This window comes from Dermacentor variabilis, chromosome 2 (genome assembly GCF_050947875.1).
Source record: "Dermacentor variabilis isolate Ectoservices chromosome 2, ASM5094787v1, whole genome shotgun sequence".
Classification (NCBI taxonomy): Eukaryota; Metazoa; Arthropoda; class Arachnida; order Ixodida; family Ixodidae; genus Dermacentor; species Dermacentor variabilis.
Genome location: NC_134569.1, coordinates 113,559,336 through 113,575,971, shown reverse-complemented (window position 1 = coordinate 113,575,971; position 16,636 = coordinate 113,559,336). Strand labels below are relative to the sequence as shown.

At 45.6% G+C, this 16,636-nt stretch overlaps 1 protein-coding gene across 1 annotated transcript in view; it reads right to left on the bottom strand.

Moving 5' to 3' along the window:
* The window catches only part of LOC142572581 (venom carboxylesterase-6-like), a 36,567-nt gene extending 20,512 nt beyond the window's left edge, over positions 1 to 16,055 (bottom strand). Inside the window, exons 1-2 of the mRNA XM_075681798.1 lie at positions 15,648 to 16,055; positions 1,316 to 1,474 (exon numbers count right to left, since the gene is read on the bottom strand). Coding sequence (XP_075537913.1) covers positions 1,316 to 1,474; positions 15,648 to 15,905 — 417 coding nt within the window. The 5' untranslated portion in view covers positions 15,906 to 16,055. The remainder of the gene's footprint in view (positions 1 to 1,315; positions 1,475 to 15,647) is intronic.
* Between the last annotated feature and the right edge of the window lie 581 nt (positions 16,056 to 16,636).

Below are 16,636 nucleotides of genomic sequence, written 5' to 3'. Positions count from 1 at the left end.
CGCCTCAAAGCTGGAGAATGTAAGCGTTGAAATGAGAAAGAGCGCATAGAAAGACAGGCGCAAGAACGATTACGAATGGCTCAAACAAGTAAAAGGATGAGCAGTGCTAGTGAAGCAATGGACGGGGCTAGTTGGTAGACGTTCATGATTGTACTGCGCTTAGTATTACACTGACGGAAGAACTAGAGAACGAACATAATAAAAAGTGGACGGGCGTACGTCTTTTTGTTCATTTATGTTCGTTCTTTAGTTCTTCTGTAAGTGTAACCCAAAGTGCAATACAATCATGTGTGTTAGTAAATGAGACGCACATACACTATTGATGCTTTGAAGCTTTGCCGGAAGTAAAAAGAAGCCTCAGAATGCACACAACACACTGTTTTCGACGTGTGTGAAGGAAACGGTCAAAAACTGGCAAAGATTAACTCAGTGGGCTGCATTTATCCGTAATATTGCTATTATAAAGTATGTAACTGTGTAACCAACTGGCACACCAGTAAACACGACTCTGTAAAGTGCTTTCATGTTTGTCAAGAAGAAATGAAGAACGAAGACATGCGCGCATAACTGCGTTCCAGTGCGGTATCATCTAAACAGCAGCACGCGAAACGCGGTAATAAAGGTCGCTGAAGTTTCAGATTACATTGACGAGCACTGAGGGAGATGGCTTGGCCACGCAATATGTCTAAGAGAAAAGTACATCGTCAAGAATGCGATGGGGAGGCAAGCTGAAGGCAATAACAGACAAGGTCGTTCATATAAGAAAACAGTAGAAGGGAATATGCGAAAACGGAGGACTTGGACCAGGAATCGATAAACCATACGGTAAAATAATAATGATAAAAGAAGCATATCGAGAACAACTGCTTCACATGAAAGAAACCATCAGGGGATGATTCTCAAAGTAAACCAATAGGTAAACATGCCAAGGTGTGCTTCCGGGGACACTTATTTCTTAGCGAGAGTTCGTTAATACTACGAGGCGTGTGGGTGCTGTGAGGTTGCAATGCCTCCAGTATCTGCTAGCGTTAACAGCCCCATTAAAGACTTTGCGAGGACGCATATAATGCACTGATATGAGAATTGGCCCACCGCAAGCCAACGCTTTTGATTGCACTGCCTCCATCACCGGCCAAGTTTGCTAGGCCAAACAGCCGTTCGAGAAAAGTGGGAGAAAGAGCACAAGAAGTCCTCCCATGAAAGGGCACAGTGTTGACGGAAACATTTTTTTTTTCGTCTCAGACTGCTATAGAGACTTTATTCTTTATTGTGCGTTTTGGTAGTTGCGCGCGCGTGCACCGCTCAGTATACTTACAGGCGTGGCGAAGTACGTGGCGGGCACGTAGATGTCCAGGTACAGGCAGTCCTCGTCCCCGACAATACGCTCCGACGGGAAGCTCGTCCATTGCAGACAACGTGGGCTCACTTGTACATTCTCGTTGAACGAGGAGCGCTGGTCCAGCGGTTCGGGGCGCTGCGCAGAAGGAAAGCAGCGCGAGGTAGTGAAGGAAAAGCGCGAAAGTCGAGACCTTGCGGGGTACTGCGCCAACACTGAAACATGCAGGATGTCGCTAGTCGATCCTGCATAAGCTTGAATGATACAGCGTAAAGTGCAACGCTGAGAAACCGCTTGACACTTTTCACATAGCGCAGTTCATTAAGTGCACCGTCAAGGGACCTTGCTATGCATGGCTAAGCGCGATTCCTTCAGTAGGAGACATTCGTCGTTGTTGGACCCGCACGAACAGTTCTTTAAACTTTTTTTTAATGAAATGGTTGGTTTGCATAGTGGCTGCCACAAGGAAGGCAAATCCCCTACGCGAATTTCCATGTATTGTCCGTCTATCAGCTCCAGCTGTGACATTCACCACAATGTGCGAATATCGAGTTTGCAACAAGGTCACAAAATTAACTCGCTTCCTTCAATGGGTTAATAATGCGTGTACACGAATAGGGCATCGGATTTGCCACTAGCCACTTACCGTGAGCTAGAACCTCTTGCTTAAGTACATGCCTTTGACGGCAGACATTTTTCGTTCTAATTACCGAATTCAGCTTCACTACCTGTGATAATTATGACAACCGACTCGCATGCACTCAACAGACGCGAAAATGAAACGTAAATGTGTGGCTCTTCGGTACACAACCCCGTCGAAAAGCAACTATACCATTGAATAAAATAAAACGTGCGCAAGCCATGTCGTCGCACAATTCTTTCCGTCTCCATGTGTTCTTGCACAGTACGTCATCTGTTATTGACTGCGTTGATAAAATGTCACATAGCAACACAAACTTCGATGTGTAAGTACTGTTTGTAAGCCTGTGCTCGGCCAGTGTGTTTCCTTCATCGGTTTCGACTGCAGATGCTGCATTTCTTTCCGCACTGCGGCGACCGAGAAAGAAAGACTTTGAGTCACTCGAAAACTTCATCTAAATTACGCAGTTCTCGCATCTAGGAGTTGCGTAAAGTTGCACCCAGATGATACAATTTGTTCTAACTAAGAGCTATACAACAATTACTCACCCCACTTCGAAGGATATATCGTAATTAAATGACTAGCTACCCGCTGCGGTTGCTTAGTGGCTTTGGCGCTAACTGACTAAGCGCGATGTCGCGCGATCAAATCCTGGTCATGGCGGCAGCATTTCAATGGGCGAAATGCAATAACACCCGTGTACTGGGCTTTGGGTGCGCGTTAAAGAACCCCGCGTAGTCGAAATTAACCCTGAGTTCCCCCTATACGGCGTGCCTCATAATCTGATCGTGGTTTTGGCACGCAAGAACCCAGAACTAAATTTAATAACCAGTTTCGAATGCGAACACGGAAAACTACTGCTCATTTTTTGATTGCACAAGAATGACGCAGGACGTGATGGCTCTTGCGCGCCACAACAAATCTTGACTACGTGGTGCCTGCTGACTTGAAAAAGCACCAACGCGAACTGCGAGAACCTTATTCTTTTTACCTACTGACGGTCCAGCTATAACCTCACCAAAATTGATTTAATCCCACGGCTCGTTATGCAAAGTTCGAAGTAGAAAGTGTCAATGCACTAGCTTTGAACACCACATCATCATCATCATTATCATCATCAGCCTGTTTTATGTAAACTGCAAGGACGAAGGCCCTGTCATCTCCAATTACCCCTGTCCTGCGCCAACCGATTCCAATTAGCGCCCGCGAATTTCCTAATTTCATCGCTCCACCTAGTCTTCTGACGTCCTCGACTGTGCTTCCCCTTCTCTTGGTACCTATTCTGTAACCCTAATGGTCCAACGGTTATCTAACAGCGCGTCACATGACATTCCCAGCTTCATTTTGTTTTTTTGTCGATGTCAATCAGAATATCGTCTATACCCGTTTGCTCTATGATCCAAACCAATCTATTTCTGTCTCTTAACGTTAAGCCCATAAATATTCGTTCCATCGCTCTTTGCACGGTCCTTAACTTGTTCTCAAGCTTCTTTGTCAGTCTCCAAGTCCCTGCCCCATATGTCAGCGCTGGTAAAATGCACTGATTGTACACCTTCATTTTCAATGATAATGGTAAGCTTCCAGTCAGGAGCTGACAATGCCTGCCGCATGCGATCCAACCCATTTTTATTCTTCTATGCATTTCCTTCTCATGATCAGGGTTCCCTGTGACTATTTAACCTAGGCTAACGTGCTCCTTCACAGACTCGAGAGGCTGACTGGCGATCTTGAAATCCTGCTCCCTTGCCCGGCTATTCATCATTATCTTTATCTTCTGCTTATTAATCTTCAACCCCACTCTTGCACTCTATCTGTTAAGGTACTCAATCGTTTGTTGTAACTCGTCTGCATTCTTGCTGAATAGAATGTCATCGGCAAACCGAAGGTAGCCGAGATATTCACCTTCAATCCTTACTCCTAAGCCTTCCCAGTTTAATAGCTTGAATACTTCTTGCAAGCACGCCGTGAATAGCATTGGAGAGATTGTGTCTCCCTGTCTGACCCCTTTCTTTATAGGTATCTTCTTGCTTTCCTTGTGGAGAATTAAGGTAGCTGTGGAACCTCTGTAGATATATTCCAAGGCATTTACGTAAGCGTTCTGTACTCCTTGATTACGTAATGCCTCTATGTCTGCTGGTATCTCTACTGAATATAATGCCTTTTCGTAATCTATGAAAGCCATATAGAGAGGCTTATTGTATTCTGCGGATTTCTCGATAACCTCATTGATGACATGGATGTGAGCTATTGTAGAGTATCCCTTCCTGAATTCAGCCTGTTCTCTTGGTTGACTAAACTCCAGTGTTGCCCTTATTCAATTGGAGGTTATTTTGGTAAATATTTTATATAATACTGGGAGTAAGTTAATGGGCCTATAATATTTCAATTCTTTAACGTCTCCTTTTTTGTGGATTCGTATAATGTTTGCATTCTTCAAGTTTTCTGGTACCCTTGCAGTCGATAGACACTTCATATAAAGAGCCGCCACTTTTCCAAGCATTATGTTTCCTCCATTTTTGAATAAATCAACTGTTATTTCATCTTCTCCTGATGCTCTTCCTCGTTTCATGTCTTGGAAGGCCCTTCTGACCTCATCGCTAGTTATAGGAGGAGTTTATGCATCCTGTTCATTACTGTTTCTAATGGAGGTATCCTGACTCCATTGGGTACTGTACAGGTCAGTATAGAACCCTCCAGCTTCTTTTACATCTTCGAGATTGCTGATGATATTACCCTGCTTATCTTTCAGTGCATACATCTTGGTTTGTCCTATGCCAAGTTTCTTTCTCACTTATTTCCGACTTGGTTCATTTTTTACGGCTTCTTCAGTCTTTCTCGGGTTATAGTTTTGAATATGACTTATTTTCGCCTTGCTGATCAGTTTTGACAGTTCCGCGAATTCTATCTTATCTCTTGAGTTGTACACTTTCATTCTTCGTCGCTTCTTTATTAGGTCCATTTTTTACTTGGGAGAGCTTGCCTACTGGTTGCATCGGTGCCTTACCTCCCACTTCAGTTGCTGCCTTTGAAGCCAGCCCAGTTACGGTTTGATTATCTCTATGTCATCTTCATCTCTCTGTTCAAAGGTAGCATATTTGTTTGCAAGTACCAGCCTGAATTTGTCTGCTTTTACCGTTACTGCCTCTAGGTTGACCTGTTTCTTCATGACCAATTTTTTCTTCTTGTCTTCAGATTGAGGTGAATTCTAGCCCTCGCTAACCTATCATCACTGCACTTTACCCTACCTATCACTTCTACACCCTGCACTATGCTGGGATCAGCAGAAAGTATGAAGTCAATTTCATTTCTTGTTTCACCGTATCGGTTGCGTTTAAATAATTTGACTGAAATCTTCTATGGCTGCAGAAGATGGGATACGGGAAAACTGAATTGGGTGTTTATGTCAAAACAAAAAGGCAGGATGCCGACAGAAAGCTGTCGTTTAATATAAGTTTAACAACCTTTAGATTCCAAATACGGGAATCTCACTCACAAAACATTGTATTATAAAAGGCTGGTTAGTATACGCTTGTCGTAGCTTCGTCAAATCGATAGCTTGGTGATATGCCGTCTTTCCGGCTGTCAAATTCATTCGAAATAACGAATCTTGCCGCTAACCACAATAGGCGGGGTTTTTATAAGTTTAAGGACGCTTCGGCTTCCGTTGGTTATCGATGCGAGCAGTTAAGTGTACACACTTGTGAGCGAGTATAGTTAGCTTTACGGAAACTTTGATGGGCAAGTCTCAAACATTGAGAAGTACGAAAAGTAAAAAATGATAACAGACTACGCGCAACAACGCCAAAGAAAACGGAAGAGCTTCTACGTGACAAAAAGAAAAAGGCAGTCCGAACGGGAAAGCTGTCTGCGGCGTTCCTTAATAGCAGCGTCCATTTGTGCTAATAAAAGTGCGCAATGTAACCCAGCGGAAATCGCACGGGTCACTCTCACGCTTCTTAATTGCCACAGTTCGTCGGAGCACCTTTGACGCGGCTTTCGGAGGAATACCGCGCGTGCCTTTCAAGGGACCTTGCGTTGTCATAAAGGAAGCAGAGCCGCTTGCTTTACGAGCGCTGTTCGCGCAGTTAGAGTGTAACTGATAACAAAGGACGGGTTAGGCAACTGCGGCAGTCGGGCTAGCTGCAACGGATAGCACGTGCTGCGTACAGGTATACACGAATGACCACAACACAGCGCGTACACAAATGTGCAGGGAAAAAAAAAGCCTTTCTCTCGGTGAAATTGCAAGCACAGTCATCTGCTCCACGTGGCGGCGTTCTAAGAGTTGAATTAAGAAGATGACAGCAAGACGCGTGCCACGTAAAATGGGCAGTAAACGAAGAATAAAGCTGAATGTGAGCTGTCCGCCCCTCCCCTATTACGAAGCCTGCCAAGGTATTGGGTCCTCGAACATGTCTTGTCACTCTCTCCTCTTTTTCTCTGGGTCTACCCGCTGCAGAGGGGAGTGAAATGAGGGTTGTTTGGGGTTTGTACACTGCGCGGACATTAGTTTCATTCATATAACTTTGCCTACTTTTGCTGCAGACAGCAGTTATTGTCCAGCAAGTGGACATATCGCGCATGCTTGTTCACGTGCATTACATCGTTCGCTCATTCAGCTCGCTTTCAACCCGGCGTGGTTGCTTTGGCTGTGGTGTTGGGCTGCTTAACACGAGGTCGCGGGATCGAATCTCGGCCACAGCGGTCACATGTCGATGGGGGCGAAATGCGAAAACGCCCCGTGTACTTACATTTAGGTGCACGTTAAAGAAACCCCAGGTGGTCCAAATTATTCGGGCGTATTCTACTACGGCGTGCCCCATAATCAGGTCGTAGTTGTGACACGTAAAACCGCATAATTAAATCTTTAATCTCGCTTTCACTCAAGTACCAGCGACGTAACGTGAAGAAAGGCTGCAGATCTGTGTGACCCTGCAGAATAAAAACACACTCTTTAAAACTGATGTTAGCGCTAAAAAGGACGGACACACGATGAAAAGACGACACGACGACGAGGAAACGCTAGCGTTTCCTCGTCGTCTTTTCATCGTGTGTCCGTCCTTTTTAGCGCTAACATCAGTTTTAAAGAATGCATCACCAACTAGCCCAGCACCAAGTTTTATTGAAATAAAAACACACTTTCCAGCGAAGCTGTTTCTTTCGAGCAGTTGCAGTAAGTATTTCAGTTGTCTGTAATAACATCCCTCACTTTAAAACATTGCCCCTATATGAGTGGTCCGTTTGCAACCTTCCAGCATATATGCATACGCCATTGCTTTGCGAAATCGTTGGCCATGTGTTATTTCCGCAGTGTTATTTCCGGGCCTTGAGAAACGTATGGCTAATAACGGCAGCTTGACATTTGGAAACACATTTTTGTGAAATGTCTTGGAAAAGCTGTATTTGATGCACGCGCATCTATCTTGGCACATACACTTTCCATAGTTTTGGGCTGCTGAGCACGAGGTCGCGGGATCGAATCCCGGCCACGGCGGCCGCATTTCGATGGGGGCGAAATGCGAAAACACCCGTGTGCTTAGATTTAGGAGCACGTTAAAGAACCCCAGGTGGTCAAAATTTCCGGAGTCCTCCACTACGGCGTGCCTCATAATCAGAAAGTGGTTTTGGCACGTAAAACCCCATATATTAATTAATTAATTAACTTTCCATAGTAGCCCGTCCGCCTGTTGTTGCTAACTTTGATCTTTCTGACATTTGTACTTATGCAATGACGGCTTGAGAAATCTTGCGCCGCTCGTAAGGGTCAATTATAAATGTACTGGAACGCTTGATTATGCCATTTATTGCAAGTGCTGCAATTAACACACATTGTGCAATTAACCAATTTGTGTACGCATTAGCCCTAACCTGCCCCCTTATTTTCACAAAGCTTAAACAAGTTTACTTCTATAATTTAACGTGGAAGCCAGAGAAACGAACTGCAAACTTTGCATGGCACGCAAAAGTAAGGAAAGGAAAAAAAAAACGAGAGTTCAGTCATTCTTAGTAACGCTTACACTTATACTATAAAAACGAAAGTTCCGTCGCACACTGCACTTAAAATGTTGATTAATTTCACCGAATTTGAAGCTGGTGTCTTATGCATTTGTTTTAGTACTACTGTAAATAGATCGAATTGCACCAGTATGAAACTCTGGAATTTTTGGATAAGTAACTTTCTACTAAGGCTGAAATTAAGCTACATGGATGAAAAGTTTATCGTTCCTCGCGCACAACATGCTTCCTACCTAAATGAAATATAAACACCGTGCTTTGCACAGTTCACCAAGGATACCGGGGAACAGCAGCTACAAGCCGTGCGTAAAGCATAAAAAATGGGAGAAGACGAGTATTCATAAGTATTTTAAAGCATATAATTACAACACGCACTTCCACATTTCGGCGCTAATTTCTCATGATATGGGCCATTTTTCCTCAAAATATCAATTATTTGCCTTTTGTGGTCCTCTCACAGAAGGGAAAGAAACATGCCGGCCTTTCATATAACGCTTCTATATGGGCCAAGAGCGCTGGTTTAACAATTTCCATTAAACCCCTAATTGACCCAGACATTTCAAGAGTTGCCTGCTTATTGCGCTTAATAACTCCTACATTTTCTCAAAATATAGGCATTGTGAGTAACTTATGTTTTAGATAATATAATGAAAACTGACAGTCACCATAACAGCTTCGCTGTAAAAGGAGGTAACCGAGCAGGCAAACCAGAGATTCGAGCCGACTATTTGGCGAATTGAAAACCAGCATTGTGTAGTCTATACGCCACGGCCACTTTGCGCATCCGAACAGATAGTAGTTCATGGACGTTAAGAAGCGCCCATGGTTTTCGGTTGGGTTCAACTCGCGTACAATACAACGGCGTTGAAGGAGACGTAGTGCCGTTAGCGTACGGTGCACTGCGCACCTTGGCGTTCGTATTGTTCTGCACGTTTTCCCTGGGCGATTTCCTGCATTCGACATGAGCGATTTTCTCAAACAAGCGAACAAGCAAGGCGTATCGAGGAGTCGGTGGCACAATCTAGCTGTTGATTGAGTGAGTGAGTGAGCGAGTGAGTGAGTGAGTGAGTGAGTGAGTGAGTGAGTGAGTGAGTGAGTGAGTGAGTGAGTGAGTGAGTGAGTGAGTGAGTGAGTGAGTGAGTGAGTGAGTGAGTGAGTGAGTTGGTGAGTGAGTGAGTGAGTGAGTGAGTGAGTGAGTGAGTGAGTGAGTGAGTGAGTGAGTGAGTGAGTGAGTGAGTGAGTGAGTGAGTGAGTGAGTGAGTGAGTGAGTGAGTGAGTGAGTGAGCGAGCGAGCGAGCGAGCGAGCGAGCAAGCTCTCATTCCCAGACACGACCAAGGAAGAAGTCGCACTCTATAACCTCTCTTGTAATTCTATTATACTGTATATTTTTGTATATTTTGTATATTATACTGTATATTTCTAAATACTGTATTCTATTTTTTTTTAATTTCCAGCCTTGTTTTGTTACTATTAATGTAACCACTCCTGCTTGGGCCCGAATAGGGCCTGCAGTATTTGTAAATAAATAAATAAAAAATATCAAATACCAGAACCGAAGTATTCGTTCTCGAAGAAAACATAATCATGAGTTTGGCGATTCCGGGATCTGAACGAATGCTTGTATGTTCCTGATGTTGGAAATAACCGCAATAATTTTCACGAACATTAAATGATTAGATTTTTCTCTCTTCATTAACACCAGCAAGGAAAAGACGGTGAGGCCTGAACTGCAACAAGGTTAAATCTTGGGCGAGCCTTTCTTAAACCTCCGTCTGGGAACGCTCGTCACTAAGGCATGTGAGCATGTCAGCGGTCAACCCCTTCCAGGGGAGCAAGAGATAAGGTGCGCGTGTACCTGCCGTATAAGCAACGACCCCACACGCGCCATTCTGGCACGCGACATGGACTAGCGAAGCCAGGCCAGCATTGCGCGGCCCACATGGGCGATAAGAGTCGAAGGAACGGAGGCTGAGCGAGAGAGAACAGGTGAGAAGAAAAAGGTGAGGAGAGAATTAAATGAAAAAGCAAGAAGACGTAAAGATAGGCCCAATATCAGTGCGACCACAAAAAAAAGAAGAAGAGATAAAGATACGGCCAATCTCAGTGCGGCCACGTTCGCACGCACGGGAACAAAGTGAAAGTGCCGTCCGGCCCTGCACAATCTCCAAAGAGCCCTGATCTGCGTGGCGGGAGCTCTATTACGCAAACATCGGCCTCGGCTCGTGTGCACGTATCGCAGACGCAGCGCCATGCGCAGCCTACAAAAGCAGTGGGGAGCCCTTCGGAACAGTGAAGTGCCGGCGCGATCCGTACTTGGAGAGGATGCGGAGGGTCATATGCTGAACCAGTGCGCATACCAAAGCCCGCATTCACTGCGCTTCACAATTATATGGCGCTGGACGGGAATCCAAGTCGTGCTGGGACAGCAGACGACTCCCTTACGCGGAGTCGCATGCGGTGCAGTGACCCATGCGTTATCGTGATAGCGTTCCTGATTGGATGACGCCACCTGAAACTATTACTGCCGTACAATATTAGTGCGAAACAGAACAGAGAAGCCCATCCTTAGCGCGATCTAATGGCGTGGAAGACATGCGATATTGGGACATCACGTTTCCCGGCCAACTAGCGCAGCTCTCGAATCCACCGCACCTATGTACATAGTTATATGTGGGTTGAGAATCGTGCGAGTGTAACTACAACGATCTTGTTACTGAGCCTTGTATTAGTGAGCAAACGTTTGTTACTTTTAAGAAAAACAATTCGCGCTTTGTGAATCAGGACAGATTGTACAAAATATGGGACGATTCCGAGCCATAGAGAAGCACTCGCCTTCGCCCCTTATCCTTGGATTCTGCGGGTAGGTAAGGTTAACTGGCGTGCCACTGCAGATGTCACAAAAAGCATGCTTCCGGCTACTCCATTTAATTTCAGCTGCTGCACTCTCCAGCAGCATCACGGTCAAGCAAGTGAAGTTGTTGTTCGTGTTCGACAGCGCAGGGCCACTCAGACTGCAAACAGCGCTCTTGCGCCGTGGAGCAACAGTGGAACACTGCGATCGAGCATTTTCTTGGACCAACAAGAGGCGTGGCAAAAACAAGGAAGCTCGTCTCAAGTTCAATGGAAGTAAAAAATCAACAGACTTAGGCCGTAGTCTGCCTTCACCAGTCTGCGAAAGCTTGCTGAACGCTAAAGCGTTTGTTGAAGCCGGCTTCTCCTCAATAACGGAACCTAGGTGGGGAAGCTCGCTTTCACGGTTGTACTTAACTTTGATTCAGCCACTTGTTCTTAGATTTAAGGCCGGCGCTCAACATAGTGCACCAACGGGTAAGATGCACGTGCCACGAGGATCTAATCCCTTGTGAATTAACTTACGGTAAACGTACCGTACGCCCTCTTGCCAATGATCTATGACATTTGACAGCGCGACCTTGGACGAAGGACAGCGAAAGAGGCGACAAATGGAGACACGCGTTTAATTGTCGCCTCTTTCGCAATCCTTAGTCCAAGTTCGTGCTGTCAAACGTCACTGAGCAACAACAACTAGCCTGGTCGCATACCTTATTACCAATGATGACAGCAACGTCCAGCTGCACACTTGTCACGCAGATAGTAGGGAGTTAACCTGCGTCTAAATTTTCGAGCGCGATTTGAACAGAAAGCGCGATTGCGCATATGAATATCAAAATCAGACGCACTGGAATTAGCCGAGCCGTCACTTTCTGTTTGCATTGATACTGATCTGCATTGACTCGAACAAGCTAAAAATTGGTGGTTTGTCAGGAGTATAAGCCATGTGAGTAACAGCTCGCGACAGCAGTCGTCAAACGAAGCAGGCGGCAGGGCTCCGACATAAATTACAGGTTACATCAATGTACACGGAACTTTTTTAATCACAGTCGTGGGCGCTCTCATCAGTCATCATATCGAGGGTTCATCGCAACAGCTTCCTTCGGAGCAGCTTTGGTCTGTCTGAAGCTTTCTTATGCTCAGCAGTTAAATATGATTAGTACAACAGGGAGAGGCCGATTACTTTCAAGCACAGGCGGTGGAGTTGGGGCCTCCTGTTAAGGCTCTACGTTTTCCTAGTTTATTTTCGGCCTAATACGGAGGGTGCTTATTTTTTTTAAGGAAATTCGTAGTTTTTCTGTGCGTTTCCATATACCATGTGGTTAGACGACCCAAAACTGAAAATTTGGGCTTTTATTCATTTCTTTGTAAAATTTGGTAACTGTTCTTTAATACAAAAGAACACTGTCAATACTAAAAAAAGACGCCTTCTTGAGCAACTGGTAGGAAGATTATTGTCTCTGGTTACAACTTGTAGTATATACAAGCATACTTTTCGGTGTTTGCACCCGCAACCTGGCACTCCCCTTCTTGTTTACGACACGGACCATAGAGAACGCCCTTTCGACGTTCTCACTAGATGCTGGGAAGGCCAGGAGATGCAGTGCGCAACACTAAAGGAGAGGCCAGTCGTGGGCACACACGTACCAGCACACCATTAGTTCAACAATTTCCTTCGCATCATATACGTGACACTGCAAAAAGTCTATGGATGGCATCCGCCAGATGACGGCCTTCTCGAAATCATGCATTAAAAACCAGTAAAAAACCAATCGGAAGATCGGTGGTGTAAAAGCAGGAATGATACATACAACGATCGAAGAAGCGTAAAAACCGAATTTGCCATAGGCTGAGAGCACAGCAAGATCTACTTCGCTTCTACTCTATCGCCTCATTTAGGAGCAAATGTTTTGTTTAGATAGCTACACAGTTTGGTGGATTAACATAAAAATTGAACTTGGCGGCGCAAGCCACAACCCCGTTACAAATGAGATGGACCTAGCATTCATCTGTGTTCATGACAAAGAAGCAAGAGCGTAGCGCGGCGAGTACCGCTCTGTCTGTCTATTCTTTCTTCTTCTCCATGTACGTGGGCTAAACTAACATTTCATTATCAAGGAAACTGGTTTTGATTGCGTTTGTGTATCTGCAGCCCGAGCTTGTTGCGCTTTTGGCGTGTGGCTTTTTCTGGAGTTGTCACGCATCGCGGGGTTCGCGGCGAAATGCATCGGCAATTACGAGAGACAAAAGGCCAAGACAATTTTAAAGGCCACGTGCCCTGAAAATTGGACTTCTTCTGATAAATCCAAATTCGCAAAATATTTATCGGCGAGTGTTCTTTCGGAACTTTTCGGATTTATCCGAAAATGGATAACCGAAGTTCCGTTGTCGGGAGGACGCCAAAACCAGGAAGCGTCATTTAGAGGATAATGTCGAGGCACGTCGGAGAGCTTACGCTATCACTTAGGCACTCTGAGCTAAAATATCTCCTAATTTTTTTTTTCTTTTTCGCTTCACCCTTTCGCTTCACCCCTTCACCTTGCCCTGTTGCACGTACGCTCAAGAAAACGCTTCAGTGGCGTTCTTAATCTTCACCCGCTATACCACCAGCCCACATCACGACGCAACGATATCGCTGATCGATTGCATAGATGCACGAGAGGGTGGTGACAAGTGCTGAGAGGCTACGTCGGCAAAATTAGGAAGCGTCGCTATCATCTATGTGAACTCGCGCCTCTCTTTCTCTCTTCGAGATTGGCCTATCTGAGACGGATTTGGACGGTCATATCTTTGACAGCGCAGCACGTGGACAGCTGCTGGCCCTGGCAGTCGTCCAGGGCCCCCCTTTTACCATTCGAACCCTACCTCAACGATATATAGCAGCTGGCTCTGTCTGGCAGTGCCACTTCACGCAACGCGTCGTCGACTCTAGAACATTTCGAAAGAGGCTGGGTGATACAGCAGCAGTGGAACTGATAGAAAAGCTAAAATGTGCAGCCTATACGCGAGAAAAATGTCGAACGAGAATATTTGGCAGAATACACACATAAAGAATGACGTGTATCGAGAAAGTAAAGCCGTGATGTACAGAACAAACTTCAGTTTTGGCAAATCTGAAATACGCACGACCACAGCCGGATCTCTACCTACTTTCTTGTATGTTAAGTCCACGTGGTCCCGACGTAGAGTAGCAAACCGGGTTTCTTGTTCTGGTTAATCCTGCATGCCTTTCACGTTTCTTTCTTCTCTTTCTCTCTCTTTCTCTCTAGGCAGTATAATTACGTTGCTTAGTTGTCGCGACCTCACGTCAAAAGCCTACGTTTACTGGTGCGTAGACTGGACGCAGCGTTGTCAGCGCCAAAGGCTCCGCGTTCTTCGCGCTTATTTGTCTATTGAGACAGTGAGAGAGATTCACCTTTACATGCACCAAGATTCAAACATACATCACCACATCAGGAGACAGGTTAACAGATATGCCTGACTATCATCCCATCTCATCAACTGTTGCACGTATTGCCGATGGTGGCCACCACTAAGCTGCCTTTTCTTTCCTGTATATATTAGATCGGAGGGGAGGGGGGAGGATGGGAGTACGGTTTTTCGTGCGTGGTAAAGCAATGAAAATAGCTACCGCCCTATGCGTTACCAATCAAAGTAACGTAATTTTAGCTTTTTGTGTTCCCGAGATGCACAGAGGTTTAGGAACGCACATTTACATACTAATCTGATGCAACGCTTTGGGACCAACTGATGAGTTTCAGATGATATACCAGGGCCGACTGCACCAGATTTCTCTTAATGTGGTAAACAAATTTTCTTAACTATAACAGAATTTCGAGGGTCTGCACGTACTTCTAGTTTCTAGTATTCTTTTATGGAAGGTGCATATTTTTCGCCGTATTTCCTTAGACTTTAGGCAGGTAAGTGAATACGGTTGCGAGGAGCAACTTTCGGCAGCAACTGATTCTAATCTCAAAAAGGAATACGCTGCACCAGAACCACTATCATCGGGTCGGTAATAATATCACCTTCGAAGCTTATACGAGTGTTTGTCACGTTATCTCGTCGACTTTGAGACAAAGAACAGACTGTACAAACTCGACCAGCATGACATATAACGTACACTTCCCGCGCCGTGAACAAGGGAGGACTTCAAATAAAAGGCAGAGCTTGCTAAAAGAAAAGATTGCAATTATTGAGAGCATTCCGTATCTAGAAGTTAGCATTCCCTTAGTACACCACGTTTGATTTTTCTAGTCGTAGCAAAAACTAGTGGGGGTATGTTCGGAGCAACGACCGGTCAACTACGGACGTTAGGGTGAATATACTCCCGGTTCATTTTAACGGGCTTCTTTTGGAAAGAAGAGAAAGTGGAGGACTTCTTTGCCCCCCGCGATGCTCCATAGTGTCGATTAAGTGACATAAAATTTTCCAGCGAACGTCCTAGTCATCGCAGGTCGCAATGACAGGGGCTTTGTGTGGCTATACTGAAGTGCTCTTGAGGCGATAGTCCGAGACTCAACTGGGTATTATTTCTTTATCTCGGTTAAATTCCATCAATGCAGTTTATCTTTTCGAGGTGGTACAAAGCTTATATCATCTGAGAGGGCCGTTCAGTGATTGCATCCTGAAACTTCAGAAGTGCACTGGAAAACAAACTCTGTCGCATCAAGCGAAAGATTTCCGCGCCCCTGCATGTCTGACCCTACGCTTGAACATCGCTTCATGCTGCATACCACGTGTGTGCGCTTTGTGGCTACGGCTGCTGCAAGCCATGAGGGCAGTCGGGTCAGCAGAACACATACCTCAAACCTGCGGCGACCGACGGGCGGCTTGGCGTAGCGTATCCCCTGGAAAGCGTACACTGGCACTTGAGTCACCAAGCCCGGCGCGGGAGCCTGCATCAGACTTCCAGTGACGATGCCGTAGTCTGTGGTGACCTGCTGAGTCTGTGGCTGCTGAGCTCCGCATCGATGCACCGTGTAAGATATCAGGAGGAGAAATGCGAGCAGTGGTAACCCGCCTTCAAACGCGAGCGGGGACTTGGAGGAGCTGGACAGCATCGTTTCGTACACGTGTCTTGTGTTAAATTATAAGCGGTCCCGGGCGCTTTAGATGGCCGCACGCCAAGAAGAGGCAGACGACGCGGAGCAGACGACGCGTGGCTTTGAGGGGACGTTGTCTGTCGGCGACTGCCCGACAAGTACCGAAGTGTCTCGTACCAAGAGGGATCTTTCTTTTTTTCTTTATCCTTTAAATACGCTCGACGACTTAGCTGGCCGGGCTAGTTATCTCGTTTACACTGTAGCGGTTTCGTCGTCCCGAGAGTGCGATCGCGGCTGATAAAACGTAGAGGAGGAATAGAGGGGAGCTGAATGCAAAAAAAGAGAGAAAAGTAAGAAAGAAGCTGAAACGTGCTGCCCCGAAGTGCGCGATGACGTCGACTTGGTAAGTGTCGCCGCTGACAACTCACTCAGATCCTATCAGGAGGCGCGTGTGTGCGCTGTGAAAAGGTGCTAAGCACTTGACTTGGCACTCTTAAACGTGCGTGGCCGAGAAGCCAAGAGAACGGGTGTGTTAGGTGCGCCCGCTTGTAGCTAGCTAAATTTTATATGAGAAGCTTGAAACATCTCAGATTTTTCTTCTGTTCCTTGATTGTGTGGATTGATTTCACATCAATTCCAATGACGAAGGATTTTGACGAGCGCAGTTATCATAACTTTAAAAAGCGTATATTTGACCTTTAAAGTTTTGTGCCCTAATTGACAAAAATCAGAAACTTCTGACTCTGCTA